Source organism: Camponotus vicinus, unplaced genomic scaffold (assembly GCF_025532165.1).
Source record: "Camponotus vicinus isolate PSW18456_S1 unplaced genomic scaffold, iyCamVici1.0 SCAF_12, whole genome shotgun sequence".
In the NCBI taxonomy this organism is placed as follows: domain Eukaryota; kingdom Metazoa; phylum Arthropoda; class Insecta; order Hymenoptera; family Formicidae; genus Camponotus; species Camponotus vicinus.
Window position 1 is genome coordinate 16678983 of NW_028141948.1, and position 14946 is coordinate 16693928.

General features: G+C 42.4%; 2 protein-coding genes across 3 annotated transcripts in view; one reads left to right on the forward strand and one right to left on the reverse strand.

Annotated features, from left to right (window-relative positions):
- The window catches only part of LOC145963026 (homeobox protein caupolican), a 73182-nt gene extending 61855 nt beyond the window's left edge, over nt 1-11327 (reverse strand). Inside the window, exons 1-5 of the mRNA XM_083084606.1 lie at nt 11216-11327; nt 10741-10900; nt 10475-10665; nt 7406-7708; nt 2779-3021 (exon numbers count right to left, since the gene is read on the reverse strand). Of these exons, the coding sequence (XP_082940732.1) occupies nt 2779-2886 (108 nt within the window). The 5' untranslated portion in view covers nt 2887-3021; nt 7406-7708; nt 10475-10665; nt 10741-10900; nt 11216-11327. The remainder of the gene's footprint in view (nt 1-2778; nt 3022-7405; nt 7709-10474; nt 10666-10740; nt 10901-11215) is intronic.
- A 22-nt stretch (nt 11328-11349) lies between these two features.
- The window catches only part of LOC145963028 (uncharacterized), an 85221-nt gene continuing 81624 nt past the window's right edge, over nt 11350-14946 (forward strand). For both annotated transcript variants that reach the window (XM_083084611.1, XM_083084612.1), the window contains exons 1-4: nt 11350-11481; nt 11626-11687; nt 12494-12874; nt 13475-13627. In XM_083084611.1, coding sequence (XP_082940737.1) covers nt 11355-11481; nt 11626-11687; nt 12494-12874; nt 13475-13627 — 723 coding nt within the window. In that variant the 5' untranslated portion in view covers nt 11350-11354. The remainder of the gene's footprint in view (nt 11482-11625; nt 11688-12493; nt 12875-13474; nt 13628-14946) is intronic.

Sequence of the window (14946 nt, forward strand, 5' to 3'; positions counted from 1 at the left end):
CCGCGCATCGCCTTCGAGAGCTACCCAAGGGATCCGGAGCTTGGGCCGCGCCAATCTATGATGACCGTCGTGTGAGGCTCGTGGAAAGGGATAGACGGAAAAAGAAAGGCAAACGCGTACACGTTGAAGGAATACGAAAATCGATAGTCGATCGAACGCGCGCGAGTAATAAGCCCAAATATTCCCACACGAGCCCTGAGAGAAGGAGAAAGAGAGAGAGTCGAAGCTCGCCCGTCGTGGGAAACTCATACGTGAGTCGGGCCCGACGCTCGCGCCGCGAAACCAGCTTTTAAGACGAGGTAACGCAGGTTTTCGGGACGCAGGTGCGATTCGATTAGCAGCCTATATTTCGGCGCGCCGACATTTTTCAGCGTCGCAGCTGGGACGGCGCGGCGGCCGCGCATTTGTCACGTGTTGGACACGAGGGGGAGAGTCCTCTCCTCTCCCCCCCCTCGTATTTTAATTGGACCGATCGCTTACTTTAATCCCTCGACGCTCCTCTCGAGGATACGCCATCGCACTCTCGTATCTCGTTTTAACGAGACAGGTTGGACGATCGGGTTTCTGTGACATAACTTTAGGAGTATCGAGAAACGCCTTCGTCGATTATAAAATTAGCGCGTTTACGCCACCGTGTGATTCTACTCGCGAAATTTCTACCCCTTCTTCGACTGAGAAACAACTATTTCTACGCCAATTTCTGCATAGTAGTTTGAGTATATTTGTAAATGTGCTACAATGATTCTGTCAATACTAATACTTTGTGTCAAGTCATCTGTATCTATCGATTTGTAAAACGAAAAAGTATAGGTAATAGTCGAGATTTCAATTAAAGGAAAATTCCGATAAAATTCATAGAGATTCGCGATTGACATCTACCAGATTCAAAGACTAAATTTTCGTTAATGCATCTTTGAAATATGGGAAACTAAGCTTTTAGAGATAAGCTTCTCTCTGGATGTTCCGATTTTGCTGAACAGTAGTATACGATGATAAGCGCGATATATGCGGCAGTTATTATCATCGTGCATGACGGATTACAGTCGCTGGTCATGTTTCGGGATTTACGCGTGCACACGCACACACACGTACGCATGCGTGTGGCGGAAGGAAGGATGCGACTGGTAGAGCGACTATATCGGAGGTGAATCTGGGCTCTGATCGAGGCAATGCAGGTGCAGGTGCCTTTAGAAACCGGCGACGGAATGGGACAGGCAAGGGGGACAAGAGAAAGAGGGGGGAAGGGTGCAAAAGGAAGCGGAGGCCGGGCCCTGCACGCGCCTCTGACGCGCCGATGCCACCGATATCTTCTTCTTAAACTTTCCTATCCGCTCATTCATGCCCGACTAAATGCCTATAATTTCGGATATGATTACAGGGCACCGTAACCAATGCCCCGTGGACTCTCGCTGCCTCGCTATAGCGAGGACGAGAGAAGGAAGGGATGGAGGAAGAGCTCGTTATGCAAGGGGCCCGATGAAATTGAAACGGAACGAGCCGAGGTCCCTTCGCCGGTTAGTTCGCCGATCGTTTTGAGGACGGTTCGTTTCGTCCCTTCGCGCGCAGGTAACGTGTATATAATGACATATAAATCCTTCGGTTCGAACCAATCGGACCGATGACAGGTGGTCCCGCGTGATTATTACTAATTTACTGTGGCTTGAGCAAACAGAGAAATCGTTACGACTATCCAGGTGCTTCTTCTTTCTGAGGTGCAGCCTATTGGAATGTTGCCGAGCTCGCGGTTCGACCGCTTCGGCTTCTCGTGAGAGTAAATTCGGGCTCTTAATTACGATCCGATATACGGGGTGTTCAAGATATAGTTTCACGCATTTAAAAGGATAACAGCCGTCTGATGCGATCAAGAGGCGCGATTATTTCTCAATGGAAACATTTAATTTATAAACTATCAAGTTCTTGAAAGGTGTTTTTATTTTCTTTTAATTATATGTAAATTATCTCTAATTTTTCTGATAAATAAAACAGAAAAGAAGTATAAGTACGATGTGCTCGCGTCATTAAATCGTTAACGGCGAAGTAGCATAATGTGGCGATCGTCGCAAAAATTAAATCCATCATCAAAGCAAATCAAAATGGCGCCCGATAATAACGACGTATTATAAATTGGCATTCTAGGAAAGTTAGGTAAGGAAGACGATGAGTAATTAAATATACGTTTCTCGTATGACGTACGTGCAGCGATCGTTTTCATGGAATGAAATCAGCGCGCCTCCCTGTATCATTATGATAATGATTTCCACACCGGAATCCCCCTTTCATGGCGCACGTTTCATTAAAATAAAGATAAAAAATAGCTCGCGTAAGTGCACGCACCCTCCGGCTATGCTTCGGATTCCTCCCAAAGCGTTCGCCAATAAAACAAGTTCGTACTTAAATGACAGATCTCGTAAGTACCGAAAATATCAGAGGCTCGTGTGTGTTTAAATAAGAGACGTGATTATATGCATCCCCGTTCTCTCTCGGTCATTCTGAATTACCTTCACTGCAAGTTTAGCGTGCTCTTTTGGCTTTAATTGAACGTGCGCTCCTCACATTATGCAAATTAATTCCACATTGTTGAGAAGAAAAAAATTTGGGACGATTGAAAAATTTGTCGCGATGAAAAAGACGTATCGATCGGCCCACGATTCTATATTTATGCACTACATGATTTTCCCGCGCTTTTCTTCCTCGCAGAATCAGTCGGACGGACTAGGCTCTCAATCTCTAATTTCGTCGCAAAACGCGATCACTCATCGTCAGAAAAAGATCACTCACCTCTGGCTGCTGAATCAGGAAATCTGGAGCGGGCGGTGGCGGGGGTGGTTCCGCGGAGACCTCCTGGAGCAGTCCCACGTGTTCCCAACAATCCTCGGACATGTCCATGATCGGTCCTTCCTCCTTGCCTTGTCCGCGTCCGGAAGACAAGTCCTCCCCCGAGGGAGAACGGGATAAGTCGGACTCGCTGTCTCTCTCTCTTCCCTTCGACGCGTCCTCTTAATTTTCCCGATGCACGCGAGTCTGTAAGCACAGTTGACACTCTCAGAATCCAGTCACGTATATCCTAGTCACAATAATACCTGCTCGACGCACCGGACGGCCGATATACACCACCGCCGACAAGAGGAAGAAAACACGGAAGGATACGAGAAAGACGCGCGTACGTCAAAGCACCGATTCGCCGACGACCAAGTCGATGTGTCGCGTGACCGCGTTCTATGACGGACGACAACGACAACGACGACGACGGCGACGGCGGCGTCGAGGACACGACGACGGCCGTCGGTGGTGGTCAGTCGGCGTGGAATGAAGTTCGCCCGCGGGTTAGGTTGGGTTAGCCCAGCGAGCGGGAGTTGTGCAGCATCAGAGCGCGCGCGGCGAGAGAGACGAGAGAGGGTCGGTGATAGGGAGGGGGGAGAGGAGAATAGAGGCGCGAGAGGGATGGAGAACGGGAAGGAGAGAGCGAGAGAACGACGGCGGGTGGGATGCGGAGCGAGAGGGAGCGAGAGAGGTGTAAGGCGTAAGTCTGCCCTAGTCGCTCGCTTAACCGTGCAGGAGGTGGCGCCAATATAAACCGTACCCCACCTCTCCTCCGTGGTCCCCCGACAAAGAGCTTGCGTATAATACCTGTATGCGCCTGTTGGTAGACCATCCCCGCCTACCAACTACCGTATTGCGGGATTTGTGATCCGTGCCGCCGGTAATTATTGCGATTTCACTTATATCCCGACCCGTGTGTACCGCTTAACCCCGCGCGCCCTTCGCCAAGTCTCACACGAGCCAACCGACCGCGGGAATTCGACGAGATATCGGAAAGACGGAGAGAGGATATTGGAGTCGCGGCAAATGTATCCTCTTGGAAAGAGGCTCCTCTCGATGACGACGCGAATTTATTTGCACGCGTAATTACGCGAGTATAAATGTTTCTGAAAAAAATCATTCGACTTATCTCAATCTACGTGATGCGATAAATATGTATATTAATTATACGAGCAGGTCGGAGTAATCTAGTTTAAACATCGACACGCGCGTACGATAAAAAATACGTTTCATCCTTGAGGAGAAGAGAGGTGCTTTAACAAAATATCTAATGATAAATATGGTTGTTTCTCGCTATCCTGCTTCGATCGCGAATTATTTTACGTACGACTTTTACACGGCTGTCTCATCAACGAAGAAAAAGTGTATCGAGACACCTATCGGGGAGGAAGAGGGAGGAAGGGGAGGAACGAGTACACGGATACGCATACGGGATGTAATCGAACGAACGAAGGGCCAAAATGCGATATGAATGCGTTAATGCATCCGTTACTGACAGCGACACGATTCGTTGATAGTACTTTGGATCCCTTGCAGGGCCGAGCCATCGATTCAGCTCCGACGATTGTTCGGCTACCGCTCTTTTTTTTCATTTTATTTTTTACCGCGTACACTTTTCGCTCGCATTTTAATTCCCCTCCCGTTTAGCTGACTGACGCACGCTTAAAACGTCACTAATATTCAACACTTGTCAGTCGTTATCATCGCGCGATGCAATTCCGTGCAACGCGCGACTTGCCCGATGATTGATCGAGTCGTATAAACGTTTGTAATTTATCAGTCCGGTTCGAACGCTCGCGTATATTGGATGGATACTTTACTTGGTGATTGAATCTTGAACGACCGTTTGAACGCCGCAATTATCGGTTATCGCGAAATTACAGCGGAACGAAACGCTATCTGGAATGTATGGCATCGTCGAAATTTGCTATCAATAAACGTCAATCAATTAATATCATCGTCGAGAGAAAGAGAGAAAAAATTGATTCGAACGATTTATGAGGATTATTTAAAATAATAGTCGATCAAATTGTCCGAAATGTAAGTAAAGAAAAAAAATTACTACGAGATATATAATTCTCTTTTGTATGAAAAAATTCACTGTTTTCTCGCATGATAAAAGAGAGATTGAATGCATCGTAGATGTTGTTGATCCAACGTTGACACACGCGCTCGCGCCAGAGAGTCCCGGCGGATATAATAAGTTATCTCGCTCACGTGCAAACGATTTTTGTCGCGCGTGACAGCATAGCAGCCGCCGAGCGTAAAACAAGATTGCCATTAGCCTCGCCGATTGCGAGGCACCGCCGCACTTTGTTCCGACCGTCGGTCCTCGACGATAAACTCGCTGCCGTTGGAGTGTTGGCCGAGTCCTCGACTTTGTGTGCACGCGCTGCCGACGAGGACATGTCGACCCCGGCCAGGCAGGCATCGTGATAATATGCGTATACCACTCGAGGAAGAGAGAGTGGTCCTCCTCTGCCTCTCCCCGTCCCTCCTCTCCCTCGCCCCCGTCGATCGCGAATCTTTGAAGTTCGCGACGGCTTCCGTCTGTCCGTCGGCAAACGCCGGCGCGAGGCCGCGGAGTAGCGAGGAATCGCGCGCAAAACTGTGGGAAAGCCAAACATACACGCGGGGTCCTCCCTTCGAGAGTCTTTGCCCGTTTTCTTCGCGTGCGTGCGTGCGTGCATGGTATATACGGGCGAGCACCTGTGACAACTTCTAATGCCTGGCTGGTAAACGGTAGTCGGTGGTAGACTAGATTGTGCGCTCCGATAGCTTCTGCGAGCGCTTCCTTCCAGAAGAAAGCGAGCGAGAGAGAGAAAGAGAGAAATAATGAAAAAACAAAGAGAGAGACGCTTCGTCTTTTTTCCTCCCCCTCTCCTTTCGATTCATTAGGAACCACAACCCGACGAAATGCTTTACGTTCTTGATATTATTTGTGTCTCCAGCTGCACCCCATCTGCGGGCCCTAAACACTCCTCTCGTTCGACATAATAATTTCTTTTTTAAGCATCCGCATTTCGGCGACGCGTGTTTTATTATCGAAACACAAGATTACTAGATTAGTAGTAACTGAATTGACAATTATATCGATATATGCGATAAGCCTACGGAAGTCTCTCATTCATCCGAATAAGGATCACCAATAGTCTATGCTCGTTTTTTTTGTTTTTCGAAACTACAATACGATATCCTTCTATGGAGGACCTAGGGACCTTGTGTATAACGCGCGTACGTGAAATAAATGCGAACGCGTAATGCAATCGTAGCGGCGGATCTCTTCCGGACCTCCCATCGTCTGTCTAACGAGACCACCGGAGGTACGCGGTTGAAAACCGCGCCGCAAAAACCGACCAAAGTACGGTCTTTATACGGTTCGTTTTATACTGCACGGTACGATTCGCCGGAACGCGCCGTGCTCCAATTACGGACGAATATATATATATACATATATGTCGCTGCCGGACGTATATATTGCCCCCGCGACCCTATCGTTGCTTTATACGGCGGAGAGAAGCGATAGAGCGCCGCTATAAGTTTCCCCGCCCTCCGTTCGTGGGTCCAACGAATTTACCGTTTGCTCGCCGACGTTTACTCACTGTCTGTGAATGAGAAACGACGATCCGAATGCGATTTGTTTGCGAATTTTAAGATCATCGGTTGAGAAATTTGTCCTCCCTGTCAACATTTATTCATTGATCTTTAGAAATTTAATATATTTATTATTACGTTTATTAAATTATAATTTCAGTGATGCTTTTTGCTTCTCCGTATGGATGATCAAATGCGAATCTCTTAGGTAAAAATTTCCGCAGCGAGAAGAGAATCAGGCGCCGACGCTCCAAGAATCTCATCGGCATTTAAACGGAGTTCTCGAAGAGAAGGACCCCTCAACGTTTCGGGAAAAAAAACCTTGTTTGCATTGTGAGAAAACAAAGTGACTCATGTAAGAAATACAACGTCTACATCCGTGTATCGTTGTCCCTCTCGTGCTTACATCTCTCGTGCGCGAGTTACGCAAACTTGCTTGCCGTTAAGTAGCTCAACGGGACTCCTCTTTCGGAGTATATCGCGAGCGCGAGCGATCGTGTCTCCGTCGTGTCGTTTCTCTCGTGCGAAGCAAAATATAGTCGTAAGCCAGGAATTTATAAACGGAGTATAATTTTCGATGAAAGAGCCGAGTGTATCTCGCGTCAATCATCGCGTCTTTCGGATCGCACGAACAAATATCATTTTCGCGTGTCTGGAATTCGCTTACGGAATTCCCCACCGGGATCCCGATCCGGGTCCTCAAGGCGTACAAATTACTCGCAAACGAGGCCTCGAGCTGTCGCGCGTTCCCGTTATTTCTCGCGTAAACGCAAACGAACTCGACGACTCGGGCAAGGGCGAGGGAAGCTGGAATTGTCGCGGCTCTTCCTCGGAATCTCGAGCGATAGATCACACGCATCGGGGTTCCCTGCAGTTTGCGCGCCGGACGTATAAAGGCGCGCGCACGCATCTCTTACATATGCACGTATGGGCGTATAAGCATAACGCGGGTAGAACACGGGTAGATGATATCGGGTGGAGATGCACTTACCAGTGGGGCGTCGACGCGATCCTTTGTCCTCGTTCCCGGCCGTAGTCACCTCGACCTCGGCGGCGCGCATTTTGTGTCGGCGGGAAATAACTCGCCTCTCCCGCGTCCAATCTCGTGCATCAATCCTACCGAGTCTGCGGAATTGTGTCGAGCTACCTTGGTTGCTCGACGCGAGACGCGTGATTCGCCACGAGATGTTACGCATGTATACGTTCCTCCGAGAAATCGTGCTTCTGCAATTTTGTTGAATCGGCGATTCCATAATTGCGATTAAAAGACGTTTTCCTCAGTACTTGTAAATACCTGAAAAAATGTTTATATAAGTATTATTATATACATGTAAATTTATATAATTGATACATGTTTTTATATACATATTTTTTTTCTTATACACATTTTTGTCTATATAGAACAGATCATAAAAAGAATAATTGAAAAATAATTAAACGAAATAATTTTTGTATTGTTTTTTAAAGGTGAAGCTTGCAATTAGATTGCAAAATACCCGAGAAAAAACTACTCATATATACATTCATATATATAAATATATATAATTATATCTATATAAAATATTGTGTAATTTAATCGCAAATTTTGCTTTTATAACATAATATTCGGTTAAGTTGTATTTAAATAATATTATGTAATTTTTCCTATTTAAAAAGGATCCAGAGCAGGGTCGAAACGTCATCGACAGTACATTTTATTTGGTTTCTAGCCTTTTTTTTAAATTACTTTTAAATTATTACTCTTATTATTTTTATTATATGAGCGAACAAAAAGCATGTAAGAGAAACAAGTATGTATATAAAACTACACAGAAGGCATGTTTTATATACATAATTACACATATATATTATATTTATATTTTTCCAATTGTATTCCTATGTATGATTTTTATTCAGAATTATTTTCTAATTTATAAAATTTTTATAATAGATAAAGAATCTCTGCGCGCGTTTGTCGAATAATTTCTGAATATAGCGCAAAGTTTAATTTTTCGAAACTCGTTCATATTTCTTTTTTAATGAAAAAAGGAGCAAAAAAAAAGCAACGATGTGTTTATGTCCAAGTGGAAAGAAGGATGTTCGTGCGACTGTTGCCGCGCCAATGCGGGCCCCGCTCGATCATTACTCGTCGTTTCATTAGAATATCGCCGATAAAGGGGGTTTAATTACAAAGGTACCGCCTTGCTTCCGGTCCACGGATACACATACGCGTACCTGGGCCCTGCGTGCTGCACGCATACCCGCCCTTCTAGCACTCTTGCTCTACTCCCCTCTTCTCCTCCTGCAGTTTTATACGTGTATTTCTGCACATCAAGGGTGATTAGTAAGGTCGTTTTCTTAATTATGAGGCATTGTTAATAAGAACCGCCGCTGTTACAGGCGCGTGATTGTACAGCTAACAAGAAAGAAAGAAAGAGAATCCATAGTGTACACGACACATTTGCGCTGTAATAGTTTTTACCCCCTTACATACAGAAAGTAGAGAGAGAAAGAGAGAGAGAGAGTGCACGAATATGTATCGCGATATTCTTTAATTTTATGTTAGCCGCATCATAATATATGCATGAAATGCAACAAGATATAATAATATCTACAATGTGTTCAATGTATATAACAGCATATACACATATATTATTATAAAATTTATATAGTGTCTCATACAGATAAAATACAGACTGGTATCCTTTGTCAAAAAATAAACATTTTTTCTTTTTTGCAATATTTGTGAAAATATGTTTATGAGATGTTTCATTTTTTAATATCCTAATGCAGTGTACTTGCTACATTATACATAAACATTAATATATATATTTTGTTTATCAAAACCAGAAAAGACTTTGTTATCGTATAAGAGAATTTATTTTATATCAGCTGAAATAAAATTTTTCTTTAAATGTTTCATTATAAAAATGTAATTATAGTAATAGACTTGAAATAGAATATAGAACTAGAATTTTCATTTAAAGAATCAAGAAACATATTAAAAAATGAAATATCTGGAAAATAATACATTTTTTATCCTTTGCCGAAGAAAAAAAAATTATTATTTTCTGACATGAACCACGATTCTATACCATATCTAGATGGAACATCCTGTATATTAAAATACAATATTTCAGCAAATTATCTTAATTTCTGTATATTAAAATACAATGTTTCAGCAAATTATCTTTCATTAACGATTTTCATGATCAACGATTGTGCGTTTAAATGGAAATTCAAGAAGTATCTCACGAGAGCTTTTCACACGGATTTTTTGCGTCTCTCATTTTCTCTTATGAAGCAATTTAAAGAGTACACGGGAAATTACGATCGCGTTCGTAAATTAAGTCAAAATTTATCGCGTCGGTTACTAATTGGTCGTTGAATAAATATAGAGGCGCGTGTTTCGGACGGCCCTTCGCGCCAAACAGTGGCAGGGACAGATTACGATTTCGCCTGAACGAGTGGTAAAAAAAAAAAAGATTTCGCTCGAAGAGAAACGTGTCGTGCGTTTTGATCCTATCCCGATCAGTAAAGAGCTTACGGGAAAGTGTTGAAATGCACTTTCGACCGTTTCCATTAATATATGTACATATATATAGGTACCATCGCACGTTTAAAATACGCGTATTTAATCCGGTTGACGAACGAGAGCTCGGCATCGTTCGAACATTGGAAAATTCGCAAAATAACGTTTTGGAAAGCTTTGAGGATCTCTCGTCTATTTGTGCAGATGAATAAAATATCGGGACGGATGCATTAACATCGATAGATACTTTCGGTTATTAAATATATATTATATTCTATACGATTTATCGACAATTTTAACGAATATTGAAATATCATTACTCACAATCGAATGCAATTAACAGAATAGACTTCCATAAAGATAAAATAAAAATGATATTTATGCAAGTGATGATTATCTGCTTTCACGCGATTGATTATTTAATTATAATTAGTTATTTACAACTATTTTTATACATTATTACACACATTTACATAAACTTGTGTATACGTGTGTGTGTGTGTGTGTTGTGTATACAAATAAAGAGAAACAGAAAGGTTAAGTAATTACCTTGAGCAATTAGCTACGATCCTTGTTTCTCCTCAGCCAAAAGTTGACTGTTAATTAAATGCTGCAAGCATTTCCACGATTGAAGTATATACTTGAACAATCTTGAGTTGTCTTTCTTTTGTTGCTTTATGTGAAACGGTGTGTGTTCCTTCCATGACTAACCATAATTTTAACGAGCAAAATCGCCTAACCTACGAATCATCATACTATAATTTTGAAAACATTTCGCTTTATATAAAACAATAAAAGAAATATTTAAATCTTACCCTAAGATATCTCGAAATACTTGTGATTATTTTATTATGGAAAAAATTGAACGATGCGTGCTCTCACAGTTGTGTCGTGCGACTGACGAAACATAAACACTCCGGTTATCACCATATTTACATTACCGAAAGTCCCCAGAGGGGGGGATGACACTAGACGCTACACAGAGAAAAAAGGCTTGTTATAAAACTTTGTATTTATTTTGCACGTACGGCGTCTTATATACACGTAGTATGATTCCGCGTTATATCTAGTTGATGGAAATAAAAGAAAATGTACAGTAATTATTCTATTTATTGTTGGATCAACTTTTAGCCAAGAAGGTTCGAGTACGAGTCGACATTATATATTTAAAGCGAATATTTATCACGTTATACTTCAAACGCATATCGCACGTGCACTTGTACTACAAATCGTCCCTCGATTATTGTAAAAACGAAGCTGCGATAATTATGTATAATAATTTGTTCTTACCTCGAATGTGTGGATCGACGTTCGGCGCGTTTTTCCCCCTCCCGATGATAATCGCAGCGACTGCTTTTACCGACTGGCCGAGCCCGCTTCGTGGACGGCCGTACGTGGCTCTGACGCATCGTCGATTAGTTTGTTCAAGATGGCGACGCCCGGTGAGCTGTCTCTCGAGGAGATACGCAATTACTTGCTGGAAAACGGTGGCACGGCACGCAATCACGACTTGGTCAAGCATTTTAAGCGATTTCTGACGGACCCGGAGACGCGAGGTGGGTTAAATTTCCGTCTCGATGCGCATATTCGCAGTTGTCTCGTCGCGAGGCGTCGCCTGGCCCTCCGCTTCTGCGATGTAAACACATGCGACAGATTCGCAGAATGGGCCTCGGATTTGAGCATGTGATTTTGCGTTACAGTGGAGGCGAGGAATCGGTTCAAGGAATACGTCAACACCTTGGCCACCATAAAAAATGAGGAGGTAGGTTACGCGGACTCTCTCGCAGTTGCCTTTCGCTTCCTTGACAGGAGCGACTTGTTGCGCACTCGGCGACGTTGCCGGTTCTGCTCGCGCCGTCAGTTGAAAAATTCCTCACCAAGTTATTATCGCCGTGTTATTGTTATTATCTAAATTCGTCCCGTGTTCGAACGTATTGTGAGCCTAAATTATACGTCGTAGTATTATATCGATCATAAATAATGTATTATGAGAATTGTTACTATGATTTATAATCTAGAAAAAACTGAGTTTTTTTTAGAGCTTATGTTGGTATTCGGAGAAACATAAACAACCGACTTCTCAGTGAACTTGAACAAGTATGTCCGCGCGCGAATGTGTTTTGATTAAAGTATCAATATTTACGTGTCGATCAAAATATAGTGTATATAATAAACATAGTGCTGTGTGAATAAAATTTAAAATTTCGTTATCTCGTTAACATCGTTCGAAATATCGATATCGTTTACAAATCGAAAAATGACGATATTAAACTTTCTAGACAAAACGAACTGTGTTATTTAAATTTTCGAAAGCGAGAAATAAAGAGAGCGAGAAAGAAGATTAAATTTGTAAAGAAAAATATACAAAGTTTACGTGAAAAGTAAACTTCAGATAAATATAATATTGAAAATTGGAGATCTTTATTGAATTTCCGGGATTCTTGTTTTTTTCGGGGCAATTAATATAATTAATATAATAGAATAAACTTAGTGACGTATGTGCGAGTGTGTTGCTCCTGTCAAATCATTCATGGACAAACCGCTCTCAAGGTGAACGTTGTTTAACAGGGCGACAAGTACCTAGTCCTTAAGAAGAAATATCGGCAACCTTTCCTGGACTTTTCACCCCCTCAGCCAGTAGGATCCCCTCTTGCCTCTCCCGATCTAGCTACTCCGGTTTCTCCTCTGCGGGAGCCTCCGCCTTATCGGCCGCCACCTCCCGCGCCCCTCAGTCCGTCGTCGAACAATTCTCACACGAGTTTCGAGGAGTCTGTGACGCCAATCTCGGAACGTGAAAACGGCCAAAAAAATGATAATTCGGATGCGTCCAGCGCATCGGTATCGTCACCACCCGTTCCACCGCGACGCAAAAGTCAGGACAAACTCAAGACGGAGAACAAGGAAAACGTTGATAGGAACAAGAGTGGCTTCTCGGAAAGTGTCATAAAGGTAAGATTTTCATCTATAATAATAATCTAAATAATTGCGTAGATACTGATATTGGTGTTACTCGCTGTCGATGACAATTATTATTTTTATCTCAATTTATAATTATGTGATTTATATAAATTTATATAATATAGAAAATAATATTCGATATAGCACACACTAAAATATCTAATTATAAAATAATATGAAATATAATATATAATAAAAAATAATATAGAGTATGATATATAAAATAAAATTTAATATTAATTTAATAAAGTCTAAAAAATAATACAAAATAATATAAAATAAATTTTCGGTAAATATTCAAGACTTACAATGAAAGAATTAATAACTACAAATTTTTATTACGAAAACATTGTAGAAATTTTTTAAAAATTTACATACATATTACAGATTATTAATTCAGTATTGTTCTTTTTACCAAGATTATTTATTTAGCATTTATTTACATTTATTTACACAATTTATTTACATTTCAAAAACTTTGATTTCTCTTCGGAATTCATTATTAATTTAGCGACTATATATTCTTGATAATTGCAATTAATTAACTAAAATTCGGACCTATTTCGTGAAATTGAAACTGTTGAATTATAGGAAGACGAAACAGCAGCGACGACAAATCCCGCCTCAGCCGAGCAGCTCAGCTTTCGCGAGAGGATGCAACGCTTCAATCGGATGGCCAGCGAAACCGATCTTCCTGCCAGGCCTAACGACACGACCAGCCCCTCCAAGAAACGAGCTGATAAGGTAAGATATCTTTTACATTATTTTTTCTCTTGCAATCAACACGTTGCGAACAACACAGATTTAAATCGCAAATAATAAATTTCGGAGGAAGGCGAGAAAAGATTCTCTATACTTGCTATAAATAATATACAATACTATTTCAATATAATAAAATTTTATGAAATCAGTTATAATATAATTTTAAAATCATGAGAAGAGTGAGATTTAATATCTCGGCGAAAGGGTAGAAGAATATTGGGGTCTCTTGCACTTTAATATCGCGCGTTTTTAGGGTCAATTATATACCGCCTTCGGGCAAAAGCGGTCGTTATATCTCGGCTTTCTCGCGAGAGTTAAATCATGGCGATCGTCGTGTTGTGACATCGCCGGCCGCTTATGTTTTCCAAACACACGCGGGGACACAAAAGGGGGGAGGGTTCCGTATTGAATTATCCCGACGGGCTTTAAATACTCCGGACGAGCGATTCGGCACGGAACGATCCACGCGCGAGGATGTCTTATACATCCCTCGAGGGGTCGGGAGGAAGGATGCGGTGTGTACAAGGCTGACTGCCCATCTTGCATACCGAGTAGGCTACTAGGAATCCTTTCTCCGTATCCTTTACACGCGCTCTCGCGATGATTCCCTCTCTCTCTTTCTCACTTACACCACCGCTCGGTCTCCTTTCCTCCAGCGTTTCTCCCGTCGTTCGTGCGCCGTTTATCGCGGCGAGCAATATTCATCGCATTTGAATATCCTGCGGGCGGTATCTCGCGTAGCGATCAGGATGTTGCGCCGATGTTGCCGTAAATCATAATTAGCCGCGCCTGGAAATTAAAAGTGGAGGAGGAGGGGTCGCAAGATCTCGGAGAGAGGAGCGGGGTATCCCGGGATCCTTTCCGCCGCGACCAACAAAGCTGGCACCGGCAGGATGTGCCTGCCGCTCGTTCCTTTTACGCGGTCCGATCCTCCATCATAATTTCGATATGTTTATCGGGGCTCGCGGTTAAAGGCGCCGACCGTTTAAGACTCTCCGCGAAAGAGGAAGGATGCAGATTCTATACTTTCTTCCATTCGAGATTACTCGCTCGTGGCTGCGGCATAATTCGTCTCTAAGGAAACCGAAGAATCTCCTACTCATTTTTGAATAATTATCTATTTAAAAGAATTTTTCCCAATAATTTGTTCTAGCTGTTCGCGTTAATTTTATGGTATGAAAGATTGAAAATTTTTTTTATCATGACAGAAATCAATCACATCATGTAAGAAAATCATAATATATTTATCGAATAATACCTTGTTTTACAAGCTCGGTCTTTCTTTCGCGAACGAAAATTTG